General features: G+C 41.3%; 2 protein-coding genes across 4 annotated transcripts in view; one reads left to right on the top strand and one right to left on the bottom strand.

The window, feature by feature from the left end:
* The window catches only part of NDUFAF2 (NADH:ubiquinone oxidoreductase complex assembly factor 2), a 59,436-nt gene extending 49,478 nt beyond the window's left edge, over positions 1-9,958 (top strand). For all 3 annotated transcript variants that reach the window (XM_071802494.1, XM_065860305.2, XM_065860304.2), the window contains one exon: positions 8,874-9,958. In XM_071802494.1, coding sequence (XP_071658595.1) covers positions 8,874-9,131 — 258 coding nt within the window. In that variant the 3' untranslated portion in view covers positions 9,132-9,958. The remainder of the gene's footprint in view (positions 1-8,873) is intronic.
* Positions 9,940-12,800, bottom strand: SMIM15 (small integral membrane protein 15). Its single transcript, XM_065860306.2, has 3 exons — positions 12,683-12,800; positions 12,380-12,454; positions 9,940-11,741 (listed from the first exon to the last, which is right to left on the bottom strand). Exon 3 carries the CDS (start codon positions 11,712-11,714, stop codon positions 11,490-11,492), a length of 225 nt encoding a protein of 74 aa, XP_065716378.1. The 5' UTR covers positions 11,715-11,741; positions 12,380-12,454; positions 12,683-12,800; the 3' UTR covers positions 9,940-11,489.
* Between the last annotated feature and the right edge of the window lie 1,378 nt (positions 12,801-14,178).

The raw sequence follows: 14,178 nt of genomic DNA, 5'->3' as shown, positions 1-14,178 counted from the left end.
ACACAGGGTGCCTGAATGTATTTAGAAATCTAACCCTTTTTTTTCCCTTCACAGACCTTGTAGCTACACATTACTACTGCCCATGTTCTGAGGTTCACGAGTATCTGAATAGCCTGGCATCATTTATGGCCTTGTCTGTAGAATGGAGTAGAAATGAAGTTACAGACTGTCTTGGTATGCTAGAAAATGCATGAGGAAAAACCATATAAGGCTCTCGTGGCAATGCCTAGAGAAACGGGTATGGAAAGGAATGTGGTTTATCTCTGAATCTGCCAGTGTGATATCCTGCAGTTGCCAGATGTGAACCTATAGTAACACTACTCTGTGAACACAGATCTCAGTACTATAAGTCACATTGTTGATCTCGACACTGCTTCCTCTGTAGTGCCCACAGGACTGCACACCTACAAGTATTCTCAGTTTAAACTGAAACCTCGCTGTTGCCTTGTGTGCATGTGTATGTATGTTAATATTTCATGGGAAGTGAAGTAGAATTGCATGTTCCTTTAATTAGTATCAAGAGCCTGAAAGCAGTTTGAAATAGAAAACCACAGTAAATGAGTGCTTTTCTCATGTATTATGTACTTGTCAAGCAGTAATAAAATCTCAGTGGTTTGTGAATTGCACAGTTGGATAGGAGGTGAAATGTTAAAAACAGAAACTTTTTGTGACAGCTCCTGTCTTCTTTCAAACTATTTCTATCATTTCCATAATTGTCTGTTTTGACAGCCTCCTTGTCAAGGAAGGAAAAATGTACTTCAGTGAGTTGTAATAAGCATGAGGTTTCAATGATTGTTTTCACCACTATCTACTCCCTCCCAGAATAATTACATCAAAATTACATTGTTTGATTGCCACAATGCATACCCACTTTTCCCATTTATTTGATATTAAGTATTATTTATTTGAGAGATTGTATGATCAAAACTAGCTTCAGCCATGGAGATAAGTTTACATAGAATATACATTTCTTTAACCATAATGGGGTGCAGTTTAGAAAAATTATTTGTTTGACACTGTTGGAATTGCACAGTACAGTTTTGTTTCTGTCTTCTTTCCCATGCTTCAGTTGAGAAGTTTTAAAATGAGAACTCTGACATGAAGATTGCACATTCTTGCATAGAGAACGGGGCTTAGCAAATGAGTATAATATTTTGCTCGTGAAGCCACAAAAAGCTGCAGAATATGATTTACAGTTCTGGGAAATACTGTTAAAAAGCACAGGGATAAACATATCTGAGAAAAAGATTTTCCATCATTGTTTTCGAGGATCACAGCCAGGACTGAAAATTTGGGACGTATTTGAATTATGTGACTTGTGCTAAATGGCATTTTGCATAGAAAATTGTGCATTATTCCGGAGAGGATTATTACTCAGTGTGAAAGGGCAGTAAAATTTGACAATATAAAAAGCTACAAAGGTCTAAATAGAAGTGGGTGGTCAGGGTAAAAAAAAAAAAAAAAAAAAAACAAAAGGGGTGGGGCTGGAGCTTGAAGAAGTTCTTATTTTTTAGAGTTTTTCACTCTTATTCACTCTAACTTTCTCTTCAGGTGTGAAACAGCCTTGGCAGGTGCTTGTCAGCCTCGATAGAGGAGAGTGTGGAGGCACCAGTTTGTCACATTACACAGTTTGCCTGTGCTGCAGGTCCCAAGGTGTAGGGCAGAGCTGCTGCTGCTCTGCTGCTCCTCTCTGTGTGGGAGAAAGGGCACGGAGCGTTGGCTCTGTCTCCTAACTCGGCGTCAGCACAACTGAATGGGGGTGGAGAGAGAAGTAACATGTACCAGGAAAAAGGCTGGTACAGACTACGTCATCCATAGAGTAAGGGGAAAGCAAGGGCCACACTGGGACGGAGTCACAGCTACAGTTCCTTGTTTGCCCTGTGGGCATCAAGGCTGCGCGTTGCCCTTTATTCAGGGCAGAGTGCGGTGGGGCCAGGCTAGCTTGTGATTTTTTGCTGCTTCTACACAGTTTAATCTGTGATCTTAGACATATACATATATATATATATATATACACATATATATATATAGTTCTGTACAAAAATCTTCGCAGTATTATAAAAATACAGGCACAAACCCTTACTGACTCCATGTGTTGTCAGCATGCTTTACATTCCAGTGTCTGTGCCTTTTGTCATTTTGCTGCTCATTGCATGTTCTTGCCAAATAGCATGTGTGCTACACTGTTGTACCCGAGAGACTGTTGTCGACTCATTCCAGAAATTCTGTGTTTCAGAAGTAGCAATATAGTAACTGAGTAATAGTTGGCACTGCTTCTCTGTAGGTTTGATTTAACAAAAAAAACCCACTGTGAGTTAGAATTAGTATTTAGTTGAGTTAGCTCGGTAGTAAATGTGATGTTAGCACGGTATTGAAACCTAAATATTGGGCCGTCATCAAAACATGTATTCGTACTTACATTTGTAATCACTTTAATTATGGAGTGCTTTAAATCTTAATTGCAATTTTTGTGCTGTTACTGGTTGATTCCAAATAATGAGTGCACCTTTCATTTACAGGATTAGGAACTCAAAATGCACAAACAGCCTTCATCTGGAATGAGCTGTAATGGTCCTGAGGAGTTACCTTTCCCTTAAAACAGAATGGAAGTCAGAGCTTCCTATTTCAAACACCTGTGGTACCACTGGAGGTGCATTTCTGTATCTGTTTATGTTTAAGAGGTTGTTGCAGGTTGCAAGCAAAAATAGCTGCTCTAAACCAGCAGCTATGTTAATTTAGTAATTTGTTTGGATTATTTGTCTGATTTATGTTTGAAGGTCAAAAAAGCTATTTTACAAAGCCTAAACAATGAGAGATGCCATCAGTTGTGATGTTTACAACAGAGATCTTTCAGATCAGTTTACTTCTGAATTATGCAGGGTTCATCCCTGCAAAAAAATCAGATGGAGTGCATAGGACACAACCCATATTGTGGAATTGCAGTTGATCAGAGATTTGTTTGAAAACAAAACCTGGAAAAAGCAAATCTTACATTGATTTGACTAATGTTGGAAGTCGATTCACCAAAGATATTTTGCACGTATGTTCTTCGCAAAATTAGCAGTCAGTTGGCTCATTGTTTGATTTAAATAGGTATTTTAGTAAAGCTAGATAAACCTTTTGAAATCGAACTGCTCTCTGTTTTTGCTGTGTCCTGACACAGCCCTTCATTTACCACATAATTTTTTATTCCCAACCTGGTGCTACTGAGTTCATGCTTGGTTGCTGAGTTAACAAGACCTGCCCTGGATCAGAACATTCAGTGCTTCCCAGTGATGAGGTGTTCCCTCCGCCTCCTACTCTTGAAGTATGATGTAATATCAGATTATTTGATCTTGCCTATTTAACTTGTCAAACTGGAAAACTGAGTTTAGTTAACCAGTTTGGTGATATTATGAGAACAGGTGAATTGGCTTAACTTCGAGGACTTTGGTGGACTTCCGATGAAAAAAATCTTTTGATGTGTTGAATTGTCCTACAACAATCAAACAGATTTTTTTCCTTTCCATTTGTCATTTTTTAAATTTTCGCTAACTTGTAGATAAGAGATTTTAACAGGCAGAGTTCAAAGTTCAAGTTCATTCATGATTAAACATTAGCTATTCAAACTAGACACCAAAATGCAAATATTCTATGAATATGTAGTGTCTGGACAGTTCAACGTTAATCCATCCAGATGTTTCTCAAATAATAGTTAATGCTATTCAAATAACAAGAAGTCATGAGTGTTTCAACATGTGTGATTTAGATAACTTAGGAAGCTGAAATAGTTTCTAAGACAACATAAAGAAGCTATTTCTTTTTAATTTAATCAAAACACAAAGCCATCTGAAATGAAATGTGATATCTTGCTCAGAATTAGTAGTACGTAAAACCTGTGTATTCATAGGTTTGGGTATAGTGTCTTTAGAAAATCATCTGGAAAGAGCGAAACTAAAACAAGTACCAGTTTGTTAAAAAACATTTGAACAGTCCCTCTTGGACACTGTTACACTGATATTCTATGTCTAGCCACCTGCATCCCTAGAACTACTTGTTCACAAGTTTGGTGTCCCTTTGCCTTTAGGGGACTGAAGATGCTCCATGAGAGGCAAGTGGTGTTATAACCGATGGGTGGCTTGAGGACTGAGTGGGAAACAGTAAAGAAGTAAGGGGAGGGGGAGAAGGAGTTACCGAGACTGTGGGGTTCAGGAGGTGCTGCAGAATAGACATGGTGAAATACAGACATTTGCCTCTGGAGGAGACGAGCATGGAGTGTTCACAAGATTAGTCGTCACTACTGGGCAAGACCCCAGCTGAAGGAATAAGCAAATCCAGAGAAATCTCCTTTGTTTTGGATGAATGACATTTTCCTACCAGGAGGAACTAATTTTATCTATTCTGTAAGGCTACTTGTTTATTTAGAAAAGGGAAAGCAGCAACAATATGTGTTCCTTTAAGAGTGAAAGAACACTGCATTCCAAATCTTCAGCCTCCAAAGCAGGTCTTTCAGTACAGCCTGCTAGGCACTGAAAGTTCTTTGACTAGAGACAAACTTCTAGATTTTTCTCTTTCTATGGAGCAGAGGTGAATACAGTTTTCAAGCAGCAGAGGATGCTTGGTGATACATCTCAGCTGCTAGAGTTAAGTGAGAGCTTTAAACAAAAATACGGTTTGCAAGAGAAGTGAGTACCAGTGACATGAAGTACAGCATGATCCCGTTTGCAGCAATGCACCTGGAAGACAGCAACATGTCTTGGGCTATGTTGCCCCCATGACCAGCCAGCACTCATTCTTTGTTCATGCAGCTGTTACCACTACTAAGATGTCAGGATACACAGAAGTCATCACTTTGTGGATTAAAAGCAGCTGCCTCAAACTCCACATAGGGAACACTTTGGCATTTCCTAATAATAATGTTAGGTTCTTCAAGAAAACCTTAGAGATCGCTTCTTTAAGCTCTGTCTTTCTACGAAGGGAAGGCATGCAGCTGCAATCATTAGAAGCATGAAACGCCTCATAGAGCTACAGTAATCACCAAAGCTGAACAGGTAGTTACCTGCAGTGAGTAAAATTTCTTATTTTACATTCCACCTAAAAGTAAACTGTAGAATATGTAGTTGGACTGACTTCTTGCTTCATGACGCGTATCTTGATCCAAATGCTGGGAGCTGGTGCATTTCAAGGTGAAATCTACATATAGGGATTTCAGCTGGCATAAAACATGGCTGGATGTCTTCAGGCATTTTTCAGTTTTGCAGCGTAATCCAAATCTTTAGATTTCTCTTTTAATAAAAATTATAAAAGGCATTTCTAATACTCTTTAGATGCCATGTGCCTCCTGAGAACTGCAAGTTCAAAAGGCTTATATAATTTGTTTGTATAAAGAGAGTACTGGAATAACAAACTAGCCCTTAGAAACCTGGTAGATTCTGTGTTATCTGTGTTGAGTAGAAAGATTTTGTATTTCCCCTGAAGGTCAGAGCACATTACATATTCATGTTTTTAAATTGTGTCTTTCGGGGGGACAATTTATAGTGAACCTAGCTGTTTTAGAAAATGTTTTAATCCATCTTGGAGAAGGAGAGAAGATAAATGTCCTGAACCTTTAGCTCCCTGTCACTGTTTTACAGTGTATCAAACAGTAAAGGGTTGGGTCGCAATGGAGCCATGAAGTGATAACGTGGTGGTGTGCAGGCGAGTTGGAAGAGCCTGTGGTGCCATGCAGATTTATAGACTACTTGTCATGGGAAGAGCCCAGCAGATGTTGTCTTCTCTACCACTGTTCATCAGGTGATAGGAAGCCCTTTCGAGGATGGCTGGAGAGGACCCTTTCTAACACTCACTGTATTTAATTGCAGTGAGCCATGCAGATAAACTGAAGCCAAATTTGGACAATCAGTTATAAAGATCTTGCACAATCCTAGTGTGTTTTAAGAATAATTCCTTCCATAAGTATGCATGCAATAGTAAATTAAAATTTACATTTTGAACCAAGTTGATTATTATATTCAAATTTGGAACTACTGGGATCTTTTATTTAAATGCCTGTAATGGCAGGCAAACTTCAGTTTGATAAATGCTTCAAATTGCAGTGACTATGGTAACTGAACCAATGATATAATACTTAGAAATGGAAGGACAAAGTTTAAAACAAAAGAAGTATATGTTCTAGTAAGAATTGAGAATGATGTATTTGCTAAGGATAATATTAGAAACAGGAAGGACCCAGTGCCTGTGGGAGAATTCTACAGAACAAACTTGCCAGTGTCAAAGGACAAGTTGTTTATGCCAAGAAAACTCATCTGTTTTGACCCGATTTTTCTAACATGCCAGTTGACACAAGATGCCTGATTCACATTTTCTTTAGTTTGAGCACAGGAACCCTGATTTCCTTGCACATGTTAGTGACATGAGTTTAATGCATAAAATGGATGTGTGCTGATTCTTTGAACTTGAGACAATTTTGTCCTGGTGTGGATTGTATAGATGATTCTGAACAAGTCCCATCAGTTTTTTTTCCGTGTTGGCTTAATAGGATCATTCCTCATGCTTTTTTCAATATTAACCTGGTTATTTCACTAGATCGCAACTATACTTTGGCCAGGGAAAGCTGATTAAACGAATCTTACTGAGTCTGAAAAACAGACAACAATTATACGTCAGCGTTTAAAATGGAGCATTTGGAATTTAGTTACAGCTGCCATTACCAGACTCAGATAACTTCGTTAAAGTAATAACTGAAAAAAAGTTAGTAAGTAGCTGTTCACGGTAAATGAATTACATTCATATTTTAATAAATAATTTCATGTTATTTTAACTGAAACTATTTTGCAGTCTTCAGATATCACAAATGTATATGACCTTGTTTCTTCGTAGCGGGGTAATACAAGCACCATAGGAGTAATCCCCTTGAAATCAATAAGGTCATGGTAGATTTATAGACACATGGGAAACAGGGATGGAATTGAGAGATGTTATAATGAGGTTTTGCTATACTGACTGTTGAAAATTTGACCCTGTTAAGCTTGGTAATATTTTTATTTGAGGATGGGAGAATTTTGTCCCTCTCCCGCTTCAGTTTGCAGAGTCATTTGTGGGCTGATTGTGTATTTTCATGCTGTATATATATGTGAAGTGTTTTGCCTCTGCTTTGTGCATCTGTGAATTTAAGTATACAGGCAATTAGGACTCAGAAAAAGGTGTTGGTTTTCATTATATCTCCAAGATGTTTTTCTTTAAATACTGCCTTTTAAAATGTTATTAAATGTTCACATACTTGCTATGTGATCTCTTGGCAGCATAACATGTATTTTAATGCCATTCTTACAATACTGTCATGGTCTTCTACTGAGACACAGGTGTACTGGTCTAGTTTCTCTGTAGATCTGCTGTATACTTGTAATCCAGAGAAAGCTGTTCACCATGTTTCCTCCTATATCCCAATCTAAATGCAAATATTAGCAGCTTCCTTGTTGCATGGTTTTGATTACAGTTAAGTTGTATTTCGCTTCAAAATGTTACAAAAATTTGTATCACCTTTCAGCTTTTGTTTCTCATACTGTTAGCAGAATTTGCAAAACATCTTTCTAATAGGAAACGTATGCTAACACGTAAAAACCAAACAGTATTTTTCAAGGCTTTTTTTAATGCTGACTTTAGGAGTTGTGTTTTCCTCTGAACAAGATTGCAAGGTCTACTAACAGCTGTTTTTCTATTATACCTGTGGACAAGCCAGTAGTTGCACTTGCTTCAACTAATAGCTTCAGCATTTCTCAGTGGAAGCAGCCAAATCCCAGTTCAGGTCCCCTTTGTTAGTGATCTTCCAGCTTTTGTCTGTACCCAGCCATGTTTCAGTACATAACTTCATAAAGTTGAATCAGCAAGTTGTATGAGCCTTCTCTGAGTACACGTCCTGGGTGGGTCTTTGGCCTTGCAGTTAGATTGTGGCATCAGATAGTTACTTCAGTTTATCAGTGGTGGAGGTAAACCTTGGAAACTAGATCACTTTTATTTGTATTTTTTACCTGTAGAGAGGCAGTAGGTATGATTTTACACCCTTTATTGATGCAATATGTTTATTTTAGCTAACACACCTGGTAGGTACGTGGAGTTAACACACAGCTTACCTAAGCTTGATGTCCTCACCACAGTGCCGGCTCCTTGGATGGCCAGGGAAGCACCAGCTGAGAATCTGTTGGCCTCCCCTGCTGGGACCATGCTGGTCTTTGGCCTTGCTGAGCTGTCCTCAGAGTTTCTGGGGCAGGATTTCCCTCAGGGAGTTTTATGCTTCCCTCACCTTCCCCAGTGTTTTTTCTCCTGAATTACTAGTACCATCTCAGTAGTTTCAGTTCTGTCCTGGCTTTTTTTTCTTTTAGTTATTATTGAACTTATTTATTAATCTTGCATGGCTTCAGCTTAGGTAATAGCAGAGTCAAGGCTGCATACTTGGCTTCTCCCAAAACTGCAGCCAGGGGCACACAGATACCTAATGTCATAGGCTTAGTGAGCTACAGGAAGAAATGCAAGTGACAAATAGCTACATAGTAGCAAGTCCTATATGGAATACAATATAAAAGGTAGCCTTGTTTTTAATGCATTTTCACATTTGTTGATTACTGTTATTTATTTTTATTTTTGATTCAATATAATAGTGAAACTGAGACACCACGTTGCAATTTTACTTCAACAGCATGATCAAAACATTAAGAGCATTTTAAACTAGGGCTGAATTGCAGTTGCAGAAACAGTTAATTTTGCCACGTTATTTTACCTATGTACATTAAAATGTGGATTATAAAATTAACCATGATGACAGCTTAAAATGTTTTATTTCAACACTGAGAATTGCATTTATTTCTGATTTATCTAATTATCTTTCTCCTTGTTCTTAGGAGATTCTTAGGAATGAAAATTATAGAGAAGAAATGAAACAGAAAATCAAAGATGTAGCCGAAAAGGATAAGCTGCTTCAGGCCAAGGAATACAAGGAGGGACTTGTTGCCGAACCAGTTCATACTCAAATTAAAGGCCATGCATCAGCCCCTTACTATGGAAAGAAAGAGCCTTCACAAGATCCAACAAGCACCGCGAGTACCTTTCAGCCAGGCTCCTGGATGCCACCAAGCAATGAGAGTAGTCATAATAAATAAATAATTGTACAGGTATTCATATGGATAAATGTTTTAATAGACAACACAAATAGCTGCTCTATGTAAGCAATAAAGTAATACTGAAGGAGTTTCATTTATTTTTGTAGAACTATTCAAATAAGATTAATCGTGACAAACAGCTGTAGAATATTTAGGTTTAGTGAAAAACAGCATGTCTGTCTTAGTGGTTTTTTTTTTCAACAGTTGCTGTTCATCAGTTAGTTACTCATGATGCCATAGGTAGGTTTTCTAGCTAACTTTTCTTCTTTTTCTTTTGTGTAATAAATTTTAATCAGTGCACTTAAATTTTCCCAAACCTAAGCATCAGTTTAAGATAGTTCTTTGGAATGTTTGTTAATGCCCTTGGCAGTGCCACTGTGCTTTCCTCTGGTGTGTGGATGAAAGTTGATTTCATTAAGAGGAGTCACTGTGACACTACACTGACTATGCACTGTATTAATGTTACAAAACATTCTTTAACTTAGTTTTAAAAAACCAATGTATTTGAGTTACACTTAATTTGCAGTCAGCAGTACACAGGATAAAATCAGGCTGAGTTAAACTACATACAACTACTGTAACAGAGGTGAGAAGCACTTGGTGAACTGCTGGAAAATAACACAGGGTTTGAGACAAGTGGCTGCCATTAATATTTAAAAAAATGAATTTGTTTTTATTTCTGGTGTGTTCTGGGACTTCCCTAAATGATCACATCTGTTTGGCCATAGTTTAGATACATAAAATGTGCAGATTATATGCTTAGAGCTGATGTTTGAGAACTTCAAGTCAAAATAAAGATCACACAATCTTTTGAAAAAAGTATCAAATTTATTTGTGCAGTACATCCTTCATCAGTTCTCCTCCATGTCTTTTAAGATATATAGGTATCAAAGGTGGAACATGTACACATTTGACAACACTTGAGAAAAAAACATGGAGACTTGATCCCATGTGTTTTAAAAATGACAAAATACCATATTCTAATGCTGCTTGCTTTGACCAACAAAATTCAAAATCTTCAAATTTACTTTAAGTCATTTCAGTTAGGCTCCCCACTTCTCATCCCCTTTGGTGTAAGACAGCTTTATAGGTTTCCACATTTGAACACTAGCATTATTTTAAGCTTTTATTTTTAAATATAGTGAAGGACAAGTTGCTAGAAAGCACAAGCCTGTGCTGCTGTTTACAAAGACGCTAAGTCTGAAAACTTGATGTCTGCTACAAGCTCTTGAGAACTAGACTATTAATAAAAATTAGGCTTTGAAAAATGAACCACTTGTTAGAAAAACATGAATTGGAATCAAGGTTAAATAATTTTGGCATATTTACAACACAATCCCCATTTGGACTTTTTCCAGTATGCTAGTATTTTGCAGCCTGGAAGGCAGCAGTTTCAAGGGCCATGAGAACAAAGATCCCACCTAAACCCAGGAGGTCCTAAATCGAAGGTAGCCAGAAGGTTAGCAAGTAGGAAGAACTACTGTCACCAGCACACACATTCTCCTCCTGTACTCCCCCCACAGCCACCTGCTATGGGTCACTGGGACACAGCACATTAGGCCACCTGGGCCTTTGGTCTCACCCTGTTTATGACTATTTTTTGAAGCACAAAAAGTCTCCGAAGGCAGAAACAACTTGGTTACAGGTGGAGTGTTCAGGTGACTGTTAGGGGAAAACCAAAAAACATAGTACATCTTGTAAAACATGGGTGGCTTCATACTAATGAAGGGAATAAGAACAATCCATCAGTTTCCTAGAGTCTGGGCAGAATTTCAAGACCATTGATGGCTGGTAGTTCAGGAAACAGGAAAAGCCAAGTTCGGCTCTCTATGCAGACAAGCCCCACTACCAAAGACACTGCAGCAGCCCCTGTGGGCATGCAGCTGAATGAGCGCCACAGGGCCATGCACAGCATCCTTAAAGGAAGTCAGCAAGGTATTGCTACCTAACTCTGAAGCTCTGCTAAAGGTATACCAAAACTTGCCTTTCTGTAATCCAGTTTACTATTCACATTTTCCCCATAATTTGACAGTTTTAAGACACTTATTAAGTCATAGCTTAACTAAGGAAAAAAAATAATTTACCTCTAGAGCCACCCAACAGATTGATTTTTAATTGAACATGCAAATTTAAAAAAGCAACCTGCACTGAAACACAAAATTGTAGATTAAATGACTGTAACAAGTGTCACTTGGGCAAACAAAAATCAGCTCAGCAGATAAAAATACACTGAAGGGATTCAATTTCATACTTCAAGAAATAACCAGATCAAGTATCAAAGGACAGTTACAACACAAAATGTACAGGAATTTCATTTTTAGATTCTTTGCATAAGGAAGGGCTTTTTGACTTTCCCACTTAATCCTTCTTTGTTCGTTTGGCTTTCGCAATATTCTCTTGGCGTTTCTGTTTCTTCTTTTGCTCTCGCTCCCTGGCCTCAATCATTTTTGCAAGCTTCCATGAAAGTGCTGCACTGATTATGAACAACGGCGTAAGGGCCAAAATCACTGTAGTAAGAAAGCCGTATGGGTCCTTTGCAGCCCACTCCACAATGTATTCAGCCCAAGCCTTAATATCAAACATTTTTCTGGTTTTTATATTGGGAAAACCCTATGGAATAACAAAACAAAATTTGAGTATTCAGAAAAATAAAAGCACACATACACAACTATTACTATTTTAATGTCATTATCTTTCATTACTAAAGACCAAGCTCTTTTTTGCTAGAAAAGTACAGCATAGTATGCAAAAGTAAACATAACACAAAGTGCTGACCATACTTAAAGTACAGTTTACAAAGTAATTAGGCATTTCATCCAACAGAGCTTCAGATACTACCAATAAGAAATTGCTATGTGGGAAAAAAAGTTAGGTCTGTACTGCTTTGGAAGAGAGCCGAGTAGGTTTATGTTTCTACAGTTTTTACTTACAAGGCGAGGGAGCTGGGGCAGCGCTTTAAGTAGTGAACTGGCCATAGTCGGTAATTCAAAATCAACGCACAAGCTGTGTCGGCAGCAGCACGGCCGTGCCCGCCCGCGTCAGCCCGCGCCCCGGCACAGCCCACCAGAGGCGCGGAGCCGCTCGGCCCGGCGCAGCAGCCGCCACCCGGACACTGTCGGACACTGTCCCCGCCTCCCGCCGGCGCGGCCCCTCGCCCTGTCTCCCCTACCCCCGGTAACGGCTGGCCGCGCGGCCCGCCCCGCCCGCTCCCAACGGCCGCGCTGTGGAGGCCGCCGCGCCGCCCTCACCTGCGGCGGGGGGCCCAGCACCACCTCGGGCACCCTCCGGGCCTGCCGAGAGACGGAAGTGTGGCGCCGAGGTCCCTGCGGAGAAAAGACACAGCCCGTGAGGGAAAGGCGCCCAGCGCGGCTCGGCCCCGGCAGCGCTCGCCTCTGCCCGGCACAGGTCGCGCTGCTCGGGGAGGGACGGAGGAAGGCGGCGGGGAAGCATCGCCGGGGCTCGGAGGCTGTGCTGTGCCGTTCCGCCTCCCCTCAAGTCCGTCCGTCCGTCCCGCCCACCGCCCCTCGCCCCCCGCCATTGCCTCACGCTACCGTAGCCCTGGAGGGAACCGGCCGGCCGAGCGGAAACAGGAAGATGTGCCGTGCCCAGCCCAGCCCATGCCCGCCTGCCCCTTGGCGGCCGCCGTCAGACGTCAGGGCGGGGCGGGGCGGTGCCACGCACAGACACCGGGGTTGGGCTTTGGCAGAGCGGCTCAGGCCCGGCGCGTGGTGCCGTGTGTGCCGCCGGGGCAGGCGGGGCTTGTTCCTCGTTGAGAAAGCGCTGTAGGGGGGCAAAGGCGTTTCCGTGGTGCCTGAGCGGGCGTGTCACGCCGTAAAGCTTCCCTGCCGAGGCCGGTGGCGGGACGGGGATCGTGCACTGTGACAGTCCGGCAGCGACTGGTGACCCACTCGGGCCGCCGCGAGGTCGAGACCCCGTGCCCCGCGCCCGCGTCACCGGTCGGTCGTGTCTCCCTTTTCTCTCCCGTTATGGTGCCGCTCAGGTGCGTGGTGCCGCCGGGAGGCAGAGCGCAAGCGACTTGTAGCTCGGTGAGATGCCGCCTATGTTCCGTGCCCCTTTGAGACACGCTGACCCGCCGCAGTGGCCGCTCTCCGTGACGAGCTGCGCGGCACCGCGCGGTCTCCGGGGTCCCGGCGCCCTGCGACAGCTGCTGTCAGAGCGGTGGTTGTGGCACTGCTCCCCACTGACCTGACCTCAGCAAAAACACACAGCTGATCTCAGTATAACCTGAGCGACTGTTACAGCCTTTAACCTTCTCATACTGAGAATTCAGGTTTCGAGATTTTATGTGTCTTACTACGTGGAAAGACCTTGCAATCACTTGAATTGTATTGATCAATTCAGGAGTCACTTCCTCTGTAGCATAACAGCAAATGCCATGAGGTCATTCTACTTCTGTATGACTTTTCTTTACATGTATATTTATATTTTTAAAGGCCAGCAATCATGGAAATACATATATTTTTTCAATGAGAGGGTCATTGACAAGAGATCTAATTTAAAATGCTTTAGAGCATGTTGAACGCAATTTTATGCTATGTGCAAATTTTCATTATTTTTGCATTCTTATTGAAGACCTGCCTGTAGTGTTCTGGCTCTTGTAATATCTTTTAAGAAGAAGAATAAGGAGAAGAAGAAGGAGGAGAAGGAACAAGAGACCTGGAAGAGACCTACAACATTCGTCTAGTCCAAATGCCTGACCAGGATCCACCACCTCTCCAGGAAGCCCATTCCAGTGTTTGACCACCCTCTTGGTAAAGAAATGCTTCCTAATGTCCAGTCCAAACCTCTCCTGCTGCAGATTTGAACCATTCCTGTGTGTCCTTCCACTGAATCCCCGGCAGAAGAGCTCAGCACCTCCCCCTCTACATCCCCTTCTCAGGAAGCTGCACAGAGCAATGATGTTGCCCTCTACAACCTAGACAAGCCAGAGTCCTCAGCTGCTTCTCATAGGACATTACTTCCAGCCTTTCACCACTTTTGTTGCTCTCTTCCAGATGCATTCGAGTAGGTGCAGAATCCAGCATTT

The sequence above is a fragment of the Patagioenas fasciata genome, chromosome Z (assembly GCF_037038585.1).
Source record: "Patagioenas fasciata isolate bPatFas1 chromosome Z, bPatFas1.hap1, whole genome shotgun sequence".
In the NCBI taxonomy this organism is placed as follows: domain Eukaryota; kingdom Metazoa; phylum Chordata; class Aves; order Columbiformes; family Columbidae; genus Patagioenas; species Patagioenas fasciata.
Note: the sequence above shows the minus strand (reverse complement) of the source record. Positions and strands in the feature narration are given on the sequence as shown.

What these genes read in the sequence shown, in the direction of transcription:
- SMIM15 (XM_065860306.2), bottom strand. Translation starts at nt 11,714, where the DNA reads ATGTTTGATATTAAGGCTTGGGCTGAATACATTGTGGAGTGGGCTGCA.